Source organism: Podarcis muralis, chromosome 2 (genome assembly GCF_964188315.1).
Source record: "Podarcis muralis chromosome 2, rPodMur119.hap1.1, whole genome shotgun sequence".
Lineage (NCBI taxonomy): Eukaryota > Metazoa > Chordata > Lepidosauria > Squamata > Lacertidae > Podarcis > Podarcis muralis.
The window spans coordinates 88118691-88133909 of NC_135656.1; the positions used below are offsets into that span (position 1 = coordinate 88118691).

Below are 15219 nucleotides of genomic sequence, written 5' to 3' on the forward strand. Positions count from 1 at the left end.
GTAACCATGTTTTTGCGCCATTGCAGCCCCACGCAACAGTGGGTGCGTAATTTTTTTGGTGCAGGCTGTAGCCATGGACATGCTATGTGATCTGATGGTGAATTTGGGGTGACCCAAATCCTGAGGATCCATGGGCTTTTACCTCTCAGGCAGCCTCCTTTATCGCTAGCCTCCCTTATCTCCCTCCCAATCCCTTACCGATCAGCTGCTTCCTTTCAACGCTCCCTTCCCTCTTGTTTGCCTTAGTGTCTTTTCCTTAGCTGGAGCAGTTTTTTGCTCCCCCTTTTCTTCTAATTTCTCTCCTCATTGCTTTAGTCTTCCTGTCTCCTCTCCTTGTAAGTTTGCTGTCTTTACCCCCTTCCCTCTTTAAAAAGAAAAAAGCACAATCTGCTTTTCGCCCCTGGGCAATTCGGCTCCAGGGACCACACATTCACTCCATAAGACGCACAGAAAAATACGGTAGCTCAAATGTTTACTGCCCACATACACTTGCCCCTACATGTCCTCACCCACAGCTAATTTTCACTAGTCACCTTTGAGTCCCTGACGTATGTTCATTTCTTGAATTAATGTCACATCCATTACAGAAAGTTTAAAATTTACTAAAAGTACTATATCCTTTAATGGACCTTTTAAGTTGAATACGTAAAGTTTAAGTATGTAAAGAATACGTATGCAGTTGGCAGTAAGCAGCTATCAGCGGCTACTAGCCAGAATGGTTATGTTCTACCTCCACTGCCAGAGGCCTCGGAATGCCAGTCGCTAGGAATAGCAGGTGGGCAGAGTGCCATTGCATTTGTGTCCTGCTCCCTGGGTTTTCTGCAGGCACCTGGTTTGCTACGGTGAGAACACGATGCTGGACTAGATGAGCCATTGGCCTAATTTAGCAGACACTTCTTACGTTCTAACCAATAATGTTGAACACACACACACACACACACACCCGCCACCCCCAAATGACATAAAAAGGTAAAGGGACCCCTGACCATTAGGTCCAGTCGTGACCGACTCTGGGGTTGCGGCTCTCATCTGGCTTTATTGGCCGAGGGAACCGGCGTACAGCTTCTGGGTCATGTGGCCAGCATGACTAAGCCGCTTCTGGCGAACCAGAGCAGCGCACGGAAACGCCGTTTACCTTCCCGCCGGAGCGGGACCTATTTATCTACTTGCACTTTGACGTGCTTTCAAACTGCTATGTTGGCATAATTTGGCTATAATTCCCTCATTAAGTTGGCTTTTTCAGTTCCAGCACTTCTCAGGTAGCTGCCATTGCCATTCTAAGAGAATGAGGGAAGCGTTCATGGTGAGTTCTGGCACCCCCTTTTCTAGAAAAATAGCACTGCTTATTAAAGTGAACAATATTTAGAAGTTTGGACTATTTTGAAAGGGATCGCAAAGGTCAACTAGTGCAACCCCCTGCAATACAGGAATCTCAACTAGATCATCCATTTCTCTGATTTATATGATTTGTATGATGTGCCATTTGACTATAGGCATTCAAACTCTGAACTGCATCACATATTTAAACAAAACCAGTTTGTTCATGTGCGGTCGGCGATAGACATTCAACAAGCCTGGGAAGGGAAAGAAAGTAGGAAACGTGCGTTTTTTTTTAATTGCATGCTATGGTGCTAAAATCTGCTGATTTTGCATATACTTACCCTCCCGGTTAAGAAAGTGGAGACCTCTTTTGGGACTAGAGAACTCAGCTGGAATCCGATACAACCAAACTCAGCTGCCTAATTTCTTCTGAACGTTGTGCAAGAAAACCTTGGGAGGGGATAGAGCTTTATCTTACGGTACCTCTGAGCAGGATGGTCTTACAAAAGAAATTAACAACGCCTGCAGTTCTCATATGGTCTTTTATGTTCCTCTGAGCTCTCTTCTGCTGCTCTCAGATAGGCACGCATGAAGAAACAGCCACTGTTTACTATCGCTCCAAGGCTTCACATCCCACCTTGCGCCTGTCTGAGGGCAGGAGAGCTATCTCAGAGGAAGAGTTTGGTCTGCACAGCCAGGGTGAAGGATGCAGCTTTCATAGCAGGAGAGTGAAGCAAAGATTAGGACTCTTAAATGTTAATCTAAAACATGAAGCTAGCTTGTAAATAATTTGTCGCCCCCCCCCCCAGCCTGCCCCCCATCTTTTAAACCTGGCATGGTCCCAGCTAAGAGAAAGATAAAAGACAGATGTTATAAACATAAATTGATTCTCCATGTGTGCTGTGATAATGCTTTAATTCTGTGGTATTTTGTGGAGCAGCCGATAACTGGCTGAATCTGGGGAAAGCCTGCCAGTAAATTAGACAATTTGGAAGGAAGCTGGTTTTGACAAGGGTGAGACAGTGCCACCTCTCCTTCTGCTGTTGTTCGTTCGGCTGAAAATCAGCTCTTGTCTACTTAGCTGTAGAACCGGAGGACAGGAAAAGGCAGCATGCCAGTGATGAAGTTCAATATTTTAAAAAATATTTTGTGTATATGCATATAAAATTGCTTAGCACTTTTCATTAGGAACAATACTGCTTTTAGAAGCAAAGTGATAACAACGAACACATACAGTACTTGTCCTGAAATATACAGCTGATGTTCTGGTTTTGTCCTAACTGATGAGGAAATGTCTCATTGAAAAACAAAGTAGGATAACTACCCCTGACTTTCTGGCTTGCTGCTATGAATTGTGTGGTCAGGAACAATCAGGATTAATTGGCGACCTAAGGGAACATAGTTAGTAGATCTTAAACTCATCTCAGTCTCAGGTAGAAGTGCTTTTAATCATCCAAGTGAAGATACCATGTATTATCTCATACATAGAAAGAATTGCTGCATCTTTTGCTAAGTACAGAAGGGCAGTCCTGCTGGATCAGACCAAAGGCCCAGGTAATCCAGCATCCTCCTCTCACACTGACCAACCAGATGTTTGTAGAAAATAATAAAAATAATAATAATAATAATAATAATAATAATAATAATAATAATAATAATAATAATTTATTTCTACCCCGCCCATTTGGCTCGGTTTCCCCAGCCACTCTGGGCAGCTTCCAACAGAAGGTTAAAAATACATTAAATTAAAATACATTAAAGCAGGACATTAAAGCATTTTGGGAAATCTTAATGAGAAGGCAAAGTATAGTTTCAGAAATCATATTTGTCCTACACAATTGTGGCTACACAGTATGATGATTGTAGTGTTCAGTGATCCATTTATTTGTGGTGGCTTCAGAGATTTTTTTGTTAAATCTGGTGATAATTAGGACTGAAAACATTTCTACCCACACACAAATTTCCTGATGATATTCCTGAATCCACTCAACAGTTTCCTAGAATCACAGAAAACAAACGATAGGTGGCTGCACATTTTGAAATGGTTGGCCATTTCTGCATGCACGCTTGCAGGACCAAAGAGAAGATGTTCTTGTTGTGTTTAATTTCTTCAGGTGTGTGTGCCTCCAAGGTAAACGTAAATGTAGCAAAAGCCCATAAATTCATAACATTAAATGTTATGCTGCACCAGTGTCTCGTTCTTACAGTTGCCATCACAATAGAGTAATCGCAGGGTATGATAGAACCCTTCTTCAAAAGTGCCTGTGATGTGTTTTCCTCCTGAAAACATGAGAATATCAGGGAACGGGGAAATAACAAAGAGCATTGTGGCAATTGTAAAAAAATGAAAAAGCAGTTTTGGTGATACAATCACCATTTTGCTCTTGCATAGTCAGGGTGCAGTCCTAACCGCTGGCAGGCAACAGTGGGTGGTGGAGCCACCATTCCTTCTGAAGCCCCCCTTCTTTTCTTGGCCAGGGCAGCAAAGTCTACATGTTTGCTGTACCACCTTCAGACCAAGCAAACAGGTCAAATTTAGGCCCCTTTGCCACAACCTGCCAGGAGCTGGACAAGCTTAGGATCCAGTGATGACTGAGACAGCTCAGCTCTACTCTCTCTGTCCCCAGATGCACCATTTCAATAATTTATGCTGCCAACCTTTTGACATGTATACTGCTGGTGGTTGCTTCCTCCCACTCAAGTTTTCTTTAGGCACAGTGGGAAACTTCTGCAGCAACAGAGCCTCATCCAAACCTAGTCCAGTGCAGTGGAACCAAGGTTCGAACTCTATAATAACCAATGCTCATTCTTTTTGCATTTCATGATCTTCTGACTTCACTCTTCTCCCAAAAAAATCATGTGTGTATATTTGTCAGTTTAGGATTACACTTTATAATGTTAGATGAAGTGGACTCTGGTCCACAAAAGTTTATACCATAATATATGTGTTAGTCTCTAAGGTGCTACTAGAGTCTTGACTACTTCAACAGACTAACTTCAACTCAGATTAACAATGGAATGTCAGCCCAGTTCTGCTCAACCAAAAGAAAATGGAAGTCACAATTGATTTCTAGCTGCAAAGGTTTTGGAAAAGTAAAGCAAGCCTACTGTATTCAGGGATATTACACCCAGATCCACCAACAAGAAATTAGACCCACAATCTGCAATTTAAATTATCCGCTATAAGTCAACCATTTCTATTATGCACCACATTTTTGTGAACCAAGCCCAGTCTTACAGGCAGCTTTTGGTAAAGAAATTTACTAGCCCTCCTGTAGCACTGGGCCGTGAGACATATGTGACGATGGGTCTGTTTTTAGTTCTTGAATTATCCCCATTAATCACAACATCTATTTGAAACAGCTGCTGCAAAAGGTCCTTAACAATTGTGCAGTGGAAAAATTCCAGCTGCTTGTATTTTCCCTCGTAAGTTAGCATTACATGATTTAAACATTTGTTTTATATTAATTCTGTGCCAAACAATCCATCCATTTGTATTGCAGAAATGGAGGGTTGAAGAGCAAACCATCTAAAAATGGAAACATTCAAAAATAGTCAAATAGCCATTCGTGGCCTAAGCAAAGGGCAACTCCAGTGATGAGCCTGACTAGTTGGTTCAGTTTGTAAATATAGCCCTATTGTGTAAATTAAAAGGCTCAGATTTTAGGTGCTTTCACAAATGTGTTCTGCTGCCCAAGAGATAAGAGAATTTACAAAGAACTGCCTGGTGTAATTAGGCTATTTTCATTGCACTTGGACTCACTCAGCCAAACTTGACTAGACTCAGCACCTTGTTGTTTTGGTTACTCTGCAACACAAGTCGGCTAGACTCAGACCTCCTTCAAATGGGCACCCAAGGATGTGGTGTCCACTTCACAGTGGTGCAGTTCCATGCTGCTGGGGTGTATGTCTGAATACTGTGGCCACAGCATGGCCACCAGGAGTGTTAACACTGTTGACAACAGCAAACTATGGTTTAAAGCTAGCTAGCAATTTTGCCTCATTGGGGGGAATCAAACAACTTTAATTGTGGCTTCATGGTTTGTTTCTCCCATGCCAAGGGAAGAACGAAGAGGGAATGTCCAGGTTACATGTACCATTACGTTACTCATTCACAGTAAAACTTTGATAAGCCTGCAACCCTGGTTTATCATGACATACAGTGGTGCCCCGCAAGACGAATGCCTCGCAAGACGGAAAACCCGCTAGACGAAAGGGTTTTCCGTTTTGGAGGTGCTTTGCAAAACGAATTTCCTATAGGCTTGCTTCGCAAGACGAAAATGTCTTGCGAGTTCCTGCAGGGTTTTTTTCCTCCCCCCCCCCTTTTCCCAAGCCGCTAAGCCGCTTATCAGCTAAGCCGCTAAGCCGCTTAACAGCTGATCCGCTAAGCCGTTTATCAGCTGATCCGCTAAGCTGTTTATCAGCTAATCTGCTAAGCCTGCTAAGCCGCTAATAGCGCTAAGCCGCTAAGCCGCTAATGGGCTTGCTTCGCAAGACGAAAAAACCGCAAGACGAAGAGACTCGCGGAACGGATTCTTTTCGTCTTGCAAGGCACCACTGTACAAATGCAGCTATTTGTATACAGAGTGACTCACGTAGCTTAACCCTTAGGGAACAACTTCATACAATTTATTTTACTTCAGGGTCCTTTCCCCCCCCCCTCCCCAATTTGCATGTGTCTCGTTCTTGTGCACAAATTCACATTGTGGTCAAGGTCTGAGAGTTCAGACATTTGGGGGAGAGAAAAACAAAGAGTTTCAAAAACACAAGTCTGAAAAGAATTCCACAGAAACACATTGCTTCAATGCAGACAGGAATTAATGTTAAAGAAATTTTCATGGTTAAAGAAGGTGATAGTTTGGTGTGATGTCTGACGTGATAAATCATGGTTTGCAATCAGCCAGCAAAGCTTTGTCTGAAATTATGTTTAAAAGTATATTTGCAAGGCATGCTTTTGCTGAATTAATCTGAAACCATAGTTGAGACTATTACTCTTATAGAAAATGAAAAACACAGAAGGAAAAGGAAAGCAAGCAAGCATCTCTAAATAGTGGTTGATATGGAATCGTAAGAAATGGTTCAGGTTTTAAACCATAGTTTGGCATGATATCTGAAGTGTACCAGTAAAAATATGATGTGACTTCCAGAAAGGTATTGTATGTTTCAGGAGAAGGAGAAGGTGCCTCAATAAAAACCTAGATTTGTCGTAACAAACTTAGGATTTTATTAACTTATAAGTGAGAAACCCCAGAAGGCTTTTGCCTTTTGTCATACAATGAGAGCCAAACAAGCTGTGATGTTTATTGCATGATTGCAATTAACGTGTCTGGTTTTTAAATTTTTAATAGCAGCTGCAGGGGATCAGAATTAGGACCAAGAAGGTGGGTGGACACTTTTCCATATGCTGCAGTCCCAATAACACCCTCCCCAACTGCTATTGGAAGCTGTCAATGTAAGGGTCTCTCCTGGGGTTGAATTACAGCTTCAGGTGGGAGCACTTTCAGTGGGATTCCAACATGGGGGTGGGAGAAAGTTAACTGTGCTTCCCTGCATGCTGTGTACCCAATTCTCATGCCACCTGCTCCCACTGTACAGTCACTATTGATGGTTTAAAACTAGGTATGTTCATTGCAGTCGTATAGGTACCATCTTTCTAGTTTGGCACTAAGAGAAGCACTTTGGAGTTCTCTGGAGTTAGCTTCAGAAACCATGGGGGAAGAATCAACTGAGTCCTCTTTGGAGTCTAACTAAATGCTAATATATAGGCAATATATAGGCTAATATATAGGCAAGATAGGCAATTCTTTGCAAAGATTAAGGTTGCGTAATGCAGATTAGTCAATGTCTTTTAAACACTCAGTTGTACTCATCATCAGGGTAGTTTTTTTCATCTTTTCAGTGTATGATGAGAGACAAGGTAGGAATAGTAACTTAGTGGTTGTAAGTATGGAGCCTTGGAGGGTGTTGCCAGGGGTTCTTCTGGACAAATGAACACAGAGTGCAAGAATCTGTCGTTTCACCTTGAAAATGTTGTTGTTATTTATTATTTATAAAAAATATGCATATACCACTAGATCATAAACAATATCGATGAAGTTTACAACAGTAGATATGTGTAATAAAGAAAAAACCATCCACACATTTGAAGTTAGAGAGCATCAGCTATTATGGAAAAATGAATTCTTAATTGCCTCCATAAGCCAGGCAGAATGGGATAGTTTTCACCAGGCATTTAAAGGTTGAAACAGAAGGCACCTGCTGAATCTCTGTTGGCAGAATATTCCACAGGACTGGGCCAATGACACTAAAAACTCTTAATTCATGCTGATGTCAGAAGAGCCTTGCTAACCCTAAGGTGCCCTGGACTTACGTCGTTCAGAGCTTTCAAAATTAATAACTGGAACCTGGCTCAGATAGGCAGCTAGTGCAGATAGCTATGGTGCCACATGTTGTCAGCTAGGTGTCCCCATCAGCAGTCAGGCCACTGTATTCTGCACCAGATGGAGCTTCCAAACCAGGTCCAAGGGCAGCCCTACACAAAGTGGATTGCAGTAATCCAGCTTCAAGGTTATCAATGCATGGACATCCCTGTCCAGGAATGGCATACCTGGCAAACCAGGCAAAGCTGGTAAAAGTCACCCCTAGCCACAGAGAAACAGGGGGCAAGGATTCAGCTATGGTTCTGTGGCCCAAAAGCTAGCCAAAGAACTAGAATGTGAAGCCAAGATAGTGGGCTTGAGACACTGGAGTTTGCTGTTATGTTCCCATTGTTAGCCTCCATAAAGCAATGTTTTTAATGTAAGAAATTACTTTGAATTGGGGTAGTTGGAATAGTTTTGTTTGTGCCCTCGGGCATTTTAACTGTCTATAATATGTTCCCAAGAGACATCTCTAACATTGTTTCAGTCTCATTAGAAGAGTAGCTTGTAAATTTAACCCAAGAGTTCATTCTTCCCCTCCCAGTTGTTGTTTAAACCCAGCATATAGAAACAGAGCTTCATACAACCTAGATGGAACAGTTCAAAGGATGCCAGCTTTGGGTTTCATTAATACAAAGTGATTTTACCGCCCAGGGTTACTTGTAAGAGCCCGTAACATTGCAGTTACAAATCACCAAACATTTCATTAAAAAGCAAATATAATAGAGAAGAAAATGTGCTCTGTAAATGAAATATACTCAAAGTTGAGTGTGAATTTCATGTTCTTTATTCAGCTCATAGTAGCAATGAATAAAACTTTCCTCAAAACGTCTAGCTATATATACATTATTTACACAATGGGTCCCACGTGATTGGCTAATTCCGGGCTGCTCCTGTAGGCCAATCAGGTTGCGGATTCACTTCCTGCAGAAGCCTGATTGGCTGCTCCTGCAGGCCGATCAGGTTGCTGGTTCACTTCATCCAGAAGACTGATTGGCAGCTCCTGCAGGTCGCTGATTCACTTCCACCTGGAGCTGGATTGGGTGGCTCCTGCAGACCAATCAGACTGCTGCATTCTGGATCCTATTGTTCTAGGATTCAGCTCAGTACATAACAGTAAATGTATTCAAAGCATCCCTTTTCCCCACGAATAAGCACATTTACATCCCTCCCCCACAACAAAAATCCTAGTCTGAGGATGGTTTCAACTACTTCCCAAACCAATTTCCCAGCAATAAATTTGAAATAAATTCCAAGTTATCTACTTCATCTGTAGTCCCTCGCTGTCCACTTCCTTTCCAATCTTTGAAATATACCGACTTTCTGTTTCTGCAGATTTTCACAACAACCCACTATTTCTGGGATTCATAAACACAAAGAACTAGCATGTCAGAGGCTGGGACTTAAATAGTTTATTTTTTGTGTAATAATTCTTGTTGTAAAGTCTACAGCATGAACAGTGTAGCTGCAGCTGAAATGCCTGCTTAACTGCTTCTTGCTGTGGCACTCTCAGACGTAGCGGGGGAGAAATGTTCACATGCTCTGCTTAATCATATGCGATACATGTTATGCCAAGGCAGTAAATATCAGCTCTGTCACTGTGGCCTTCTCGCAAAACACTTTTACTGGCTTTGGAAGCAGGTTTATGATTCAGGTGCAATTTGTCTCTGGCTGAGACTCTGACGCATTTTGTGGTGGAGATTCAGCTACATGCCTTACGAGGCGGTGGGGGGTAGGGGGGTGATCTGATTTTAATACACAACCACCCTATGTTCCTCTCTAGCATTTCACAGTAAGGTCAGCCTTTTCAACAACTCCCTTACAAGGTACACACTCTTCCTTCTCAGAGACGAAAGCATGGCTACAATCTTTAATGCATTAGCTAGGGAGTTAGCATCCTTGAGCACAGTAGGATTGAGCTCCAAGTAAACATGCATAAAAAGGTAAAGGTAAAGGGACCCCTGACCATTAGGTCCAGTCGTGGCTGACTCTGGGGTTGCAGCGCTCATCTCGCTTTATTGGCCGAGGGAGCTGGCGTACAGCTTCCAGGTCATGTGGCCAGCACGACTAAGCCGCTTCTGGCGAACCAGAGCAGCGCACGGAAACGCCGTTTACCTTCCCGCCGGAGCGGGACCTATTTATCTACTTGCACTTTGACGTGCTTTCGAACTGCTAGGTTGGCAGGAGCAGGGACCAAGCAACAGGAGCTCACCCCGTCGTGGGGATTCGAACCGCCGACCTTCTGATCGGCAAGTCCTAGGCTCTGGGGTTTAACCCACAGCGCCACCCGCGTCCCAAACATGCATAGGATTGTGCTATAAAAATCCGAAGCAGAGGGCAATCTGGAGCACTCTCAGTATTGTCTGCTTTCATTAAAGCTTGATTGCAAGAACATATGTGAATACCCCCCCCCCCAAAAAAATCTGATTTTATTCTGTAACAATGGCCTTCATCATTCTTGGGCCCAAGACCCTTGATATCTTTCTTCTCCCTCCCTACTTTGAATAAGTGTCACTATTTCCCCACTTGTAACTCAATGAGCCCTAAACCACAGCCTGTTCTCCAGTTTTTGTGAGACTTGACTCGACAAAGCACCTTAATTAAGCATGTCTATAGCATTAAGCACGTCCTAAAGTACATCTCCATTCAGAATCAGAGCTGTCGTTTGGAGCTATAGTTTCTCCTCTTCATGCAACTGCTGTGTGACTCATGCAGAAAAATCGAGGGTGTAAAATTCAAACATTGCAAACTGTTGACCACAACAGGCCCAGTTAGATGTGGGTATCTGGCAGAGTGTTGACAAAACCTTCAAATAAGAAGCTAGTATGATTATTGTTTTAGCATAAGAATGCTGCTTGTTGCAAATTAAATCCTGGTGCTTACACAACAGATGGCATGTACCCATCTTCAGCCATATAGTAGCATCCCAAGTGTAGCAAAGCCAAAGCTGGCATTAAACTAGCTGCTGTAGTGATGAGAAAGCATTAATAGCGTTAGCATCAATCAAGCAGAGGAATCGGAATGAACAGACGCTGGCCACTTGGATTCCTGAAACATTTTTGCAGTAATTGTACTTCTCTTGCCCTTAGCAATTAAGAAGTTCGGAAGAAGTGTGTGTGTGCATGAATGCATGAGGGGAAGAGTAAAATTGAATTACAAAAATGGTAAATTAATATAAACGTTTTAGTTGGAAGAAAAAATTATGAATATTAAAAAGGCTGACATATAAAGGATTTCTGAATTAAAATACATTGGGGTTAGCTTACAGTTATTTGACAGTGAAACTGGATGGATTCAATCTGGAAAATTGCCTTTGAAATCTCTGAAAAACTGTACTGAGAACGTGAATAAAATTACTGTTATCCAATTTATGTGGTATCAGTATTGAAGTACTGCCAAGTAAAATAAGCATGGCGTTAATGTCTGGATAGGATCCAGATTGTACAATTGATAATATTACCTATCCTCCCAATATAGAGAAATATAAATGTCATGTTCTGGTTTCAGAAGAGACTAAGCAAGGATCCCATCTATTTGTGGGACTTTACAATAGGATAATTTCATTTTGACTCTTTAAAATTCCTCCTGTAATTTCATTGTATTATTGCTTCCAACTCTGCTTCCTGCTCTAGTTTCTATGATAATATTGCTTGATTGTATAGAATGATGAGCATCTCTTTTTGGTTGCTTGAAAGCTGCATTTGCTCTCCAGGATCTTAAGGGCTCCTGCAGACGACCCATTTATTCAGCATTCATCCTGATTGCTTGCACAAAGTTTACATGGTGGTTAGACTTTGCCTTGAGTTTATTGAGCATTCATTCTGATTTCTTTATAGGGTAGCTAGATGACAATGAGCATTCATCCAAATTTGCTTGCGGGTGTTGATACATCTTCCTGTTAATCATTCTTTCACCTCAAAGTTTTCTATGTGCTTCCCCATCGCTTTCCTAATTACAAAAAGTTGGGGGAGGGGGGTTTTAGTGAGATTTGTTGTACTAGGACAACAGAGGGCTTTAATCCACTTTAACTGCACAAATGTGATGTTTCAGTTTCCACTTGAATTTCCTCCCACAAAATAATAACTAGCCTGGAGGCCTCCTACAATAACTTTGCTCGTAATATTTACCTCTGCAAATATGGCAGCAGGGAAATGGCTCTGTAAATCAGGGGTCAGCAAACTACAGTCCGTGGGCCGGATCCAGTCCAATTGCCCTCAGGATCCAGCCCACGGACAGTCCATGGAGTGGCAATTCTGTTCATTATTTTTTCCCATTAATTTTTTTCCCAGCTCCACCATTCCCCCCCCCCATGCCATTCCCCCCTCCCCCCCTCCTGGCTTCTCCTCGCCTTTCTCCCCGCCCTGTGTAGTGGAGGAAGGGGGCTGGCTGAGCACCATTTTGAACAGCGCCCCTCCGGAGCCAGCCAGCCCTTTCTGGCCGCTCATCCCTCCGCCGCCATCCGCCGCCATTGCCAGCCTCTGCCACTCACAAGTGCAGGCACAGGAGCCGCAGGTGGGAGAGGCGCTGTGGTCTGCCAACCGCAGCTCCTGTGCCTGCCCTTGCGAGTGGCAGAGGCTGGCGGCAGAGGAGGAGGGACGAGTGGCCGGAAAGGGCTGCTTTGAGGCCACTCGTGTTCTTCCCCCCCCCCCCCCCCGCTGCCAGCAGCACCATAGGTAGGCAGGGGGAAGGGAGGGGCTGGGACTGGGGGAGAGAGGGGAGCGAGAGAAGCCCTCCGCCATGTGTGCAATCCAGGTCTGGGGGCGGTGAACCAGCCCCCTCCCAAAAATGTTTGCTGGCCCCTGCTGTAAATCATGGGGGGGGGCATGTTGTGAGAAATGACTCTCATTGGTTCTTGGTCACCAAACCATTTCCTGTTATTTCCCCTATTAGGAAACTGTTGGGGAGCCCTTCTTCCTCCTGCTCTGTGCAATCAAGCAACAGATCAACAAAGGCTCCATAGATGCCATCACTGGAAAAGCCAGGTATACTCTCAACGAAGAATGGCTGTTGAGAGAGAATATTGAAGCAAAGCCAAGGGTAAGAGATTCCTGCTCTTCAGTGAAAATGATTTGTTTGTGTCATGGCTATATATGAAAGTTGAGTCATCCAGATCAGTTTTAGCTCTTTTAATGGAGTGAGGCAGTGTGCCCTATTTCTAGACGTATTGGGCATTTGGGGAATGAGAACTGGAGGAGAGGGGCAGTACTAAATAAATTGTCTTTTGTGTCAGTGGATGAGACCAACTATATCCTGTAAATAGACCAAAATCAATGGGTACAGTAAGTCTCAAGAACATTGAGGTTGACAAGTCAAGAGATCCATAGGAAGGCTTGTGCATATCAGATAGCTTTGTTTTCATATTCACTGTCAAAATTGTTTCATTCTCCATGTAAAGTTACCATCCTTGTGCTAGCATATATTAGACTTGGAAAAGTACATATGGAAGTATATCTTATTTTAAAACATCTGGATATTAAGATCTTCAAAGCAGAGAATATATGCAGGCCATTGAGAATTCCATCTGATTGGCTGATGTTCAGGATATGCTGCGGGGGGGGGGGGGGGGAATTAACAAGCCATTATCAAAAAGGAGTGTCACATTTTTCAGCTTCTGGCAAAGCACTAACTTCGCTGCCAGCAAAGGTTGCTGGTTGTAAAGCGGAGTCCACGGCGTGAAGGCTTTTACGCAGGGTGTTACAGAAGTCGTGCTGAAAAGTGATGCTGTAAAATGCCTCTTGTGGGACTAACTCGTACAAAGAATGTAGAATCTCAGGGAATATGTTAACTACAACCCTGACAGTAAATGCAGTAGACAGACCTTTGCAAAGTCCAAACCAAGCTCTGCTTTTGATTACGATAGCATAAATCTGAAGGAGCTCTCCCAGAATCAGTGGGGTTCACTCAAGAGCTGTGCTGGTGTAAAAATGAGAACAGGTTTTTGGTTGGGTGTCCTTTGTTTCCTTGCTGTAGGTTCACATTACCAACTGATTTATAATTTATGATGCAGAGCTAAGGAGGTTAGCAGCAGGGCTTTTGGCATTAACTTTCTCTTTACAGAGATAACTCCATAAGAACAAATTGGGAAAGTGCTGTTGACTCTTTGTTTACAAGTAAGTGAAACTTAAGCGAATGCACAATTCCCAGGTGATAGTAAATAAAAGTCCCTGCAAAGATAGCATCAGTGTTATACCAGGGTAAGTCAAAATGCACATGCATACTAAATGCCAATACACAATTAGGAGAAAATTCTTTGCAAAAATGCCTACAAAAAATATGTATGTTAAGAAAAATCCACACTAAAATGCTTATGAATTTTCATGAACATTTTTTAAAAAATTGCAAAAGTGGGGAACTGAATTTAGGATTGGAAAAATGAGACAAACCAAAATTAATAGATCTATCAAACATGGATGGCTCATTCTATGCTGTCAAAATGCTTTTGTGAAAGTACATGAATGCTCTACCATTGAATGACAGCTCCTCACCACATGATGAAGAACTCATGATTCCTTCTTCTACAAATCTTGAATTTGGGAGCTTGTATGCTGAGTTGTCTAGTCCTTATATTGTGACAAAATGCTGTCAAATAGCCCCATGCTGCACTTTGAAGTCCTGAAAGGCAGGGCTTCAAAGTGCACCATTACCTCATGTCACTGTTCATCATTGTACAGTAGGTTAACCAGCTGCCACTGTACTATACCTATTGGTTCACTGGCTCTCAGTCTCCTCCTGTGACAAAGTGAGTGCATGGGAAAAAATTGCGGCAGTCACTTTTCCTACTCCCAGCTTAAGATAGTTCTTGCTTTTCAGGGTTTGGGTTCATAGACAGGACAATTCTGGGGAAGCTTAGACTGTACTCTCTCATGGTCTCATAGTTCTTTGAATAATATGGTCAATTTCAATCTATGAGACTGTAAATCAGCACTTTTCGCTAGCTTTAATATTCATCTCTTTTTAGTACAGTGCTTATGGTGTGCCAAGATTTTTTTCCCTCCACTTATAGCTCACAGGCTTTTTACGTCTTTTAACTTGTGCAAATCACCTTATACTGTAAGCAACCATCTTTCTCCACAGAATCTTAATGTGTCTTTCCAAGGCTGTGGGATGGATTCACTGAGTGTTCGGGTCATGGATACAGACACTCTCAGCCAGGTTAAAGAGAAGATACTTGAAGCCTTTTGCAAGAATATTCCATATTCCCAGTGGCCTAGAGTAGAAGATGTTGATCTTGGTAAACCATTTTTTCCCCTGTTCAGAAATACCTGTCATTATCTTTAGGATGCAAATGCTCATTATGCACAAGCATAATGTTCAAACATGGAACACCTGTATTCCGTATATTAAGTGTTGTTGAACTGTGGTGCCTTAGGAACATTGTGAATTGATTTATAAAAAAATAATAACCTGCTACTAAGATCAAGTCCCAGGTTGAATACTTGCCTAGTAAACATCTTTTGGGAGCCCACCCTGTTCATCAGAA

General features: G+C 42.6%; 1 protein-coding gene across 1 annotated transcript in view; it reads left to right on the forward strand.

The window, feature by feature from the left end:
- The window catches only part of PLXND1 (plexin D1), a 157615-nt gene that overhangs the window by 119290 nt on the left and 23106 nt on the right, over nt 1-15219 (forward strand). Inside the window, exons 26-27 of the mRNA XM_028719286.2 lie at nt 12630-12776; nt 14814-14970. Of these exons, the coding sequence (XP_028575119.2) occupies nt 12630-12776; nt 14814-14970 (304 nt within the window). The remainder of the gene's footprint in view (nt 1-12629; nt 12777-14813; nt 14971-15219) is intronic.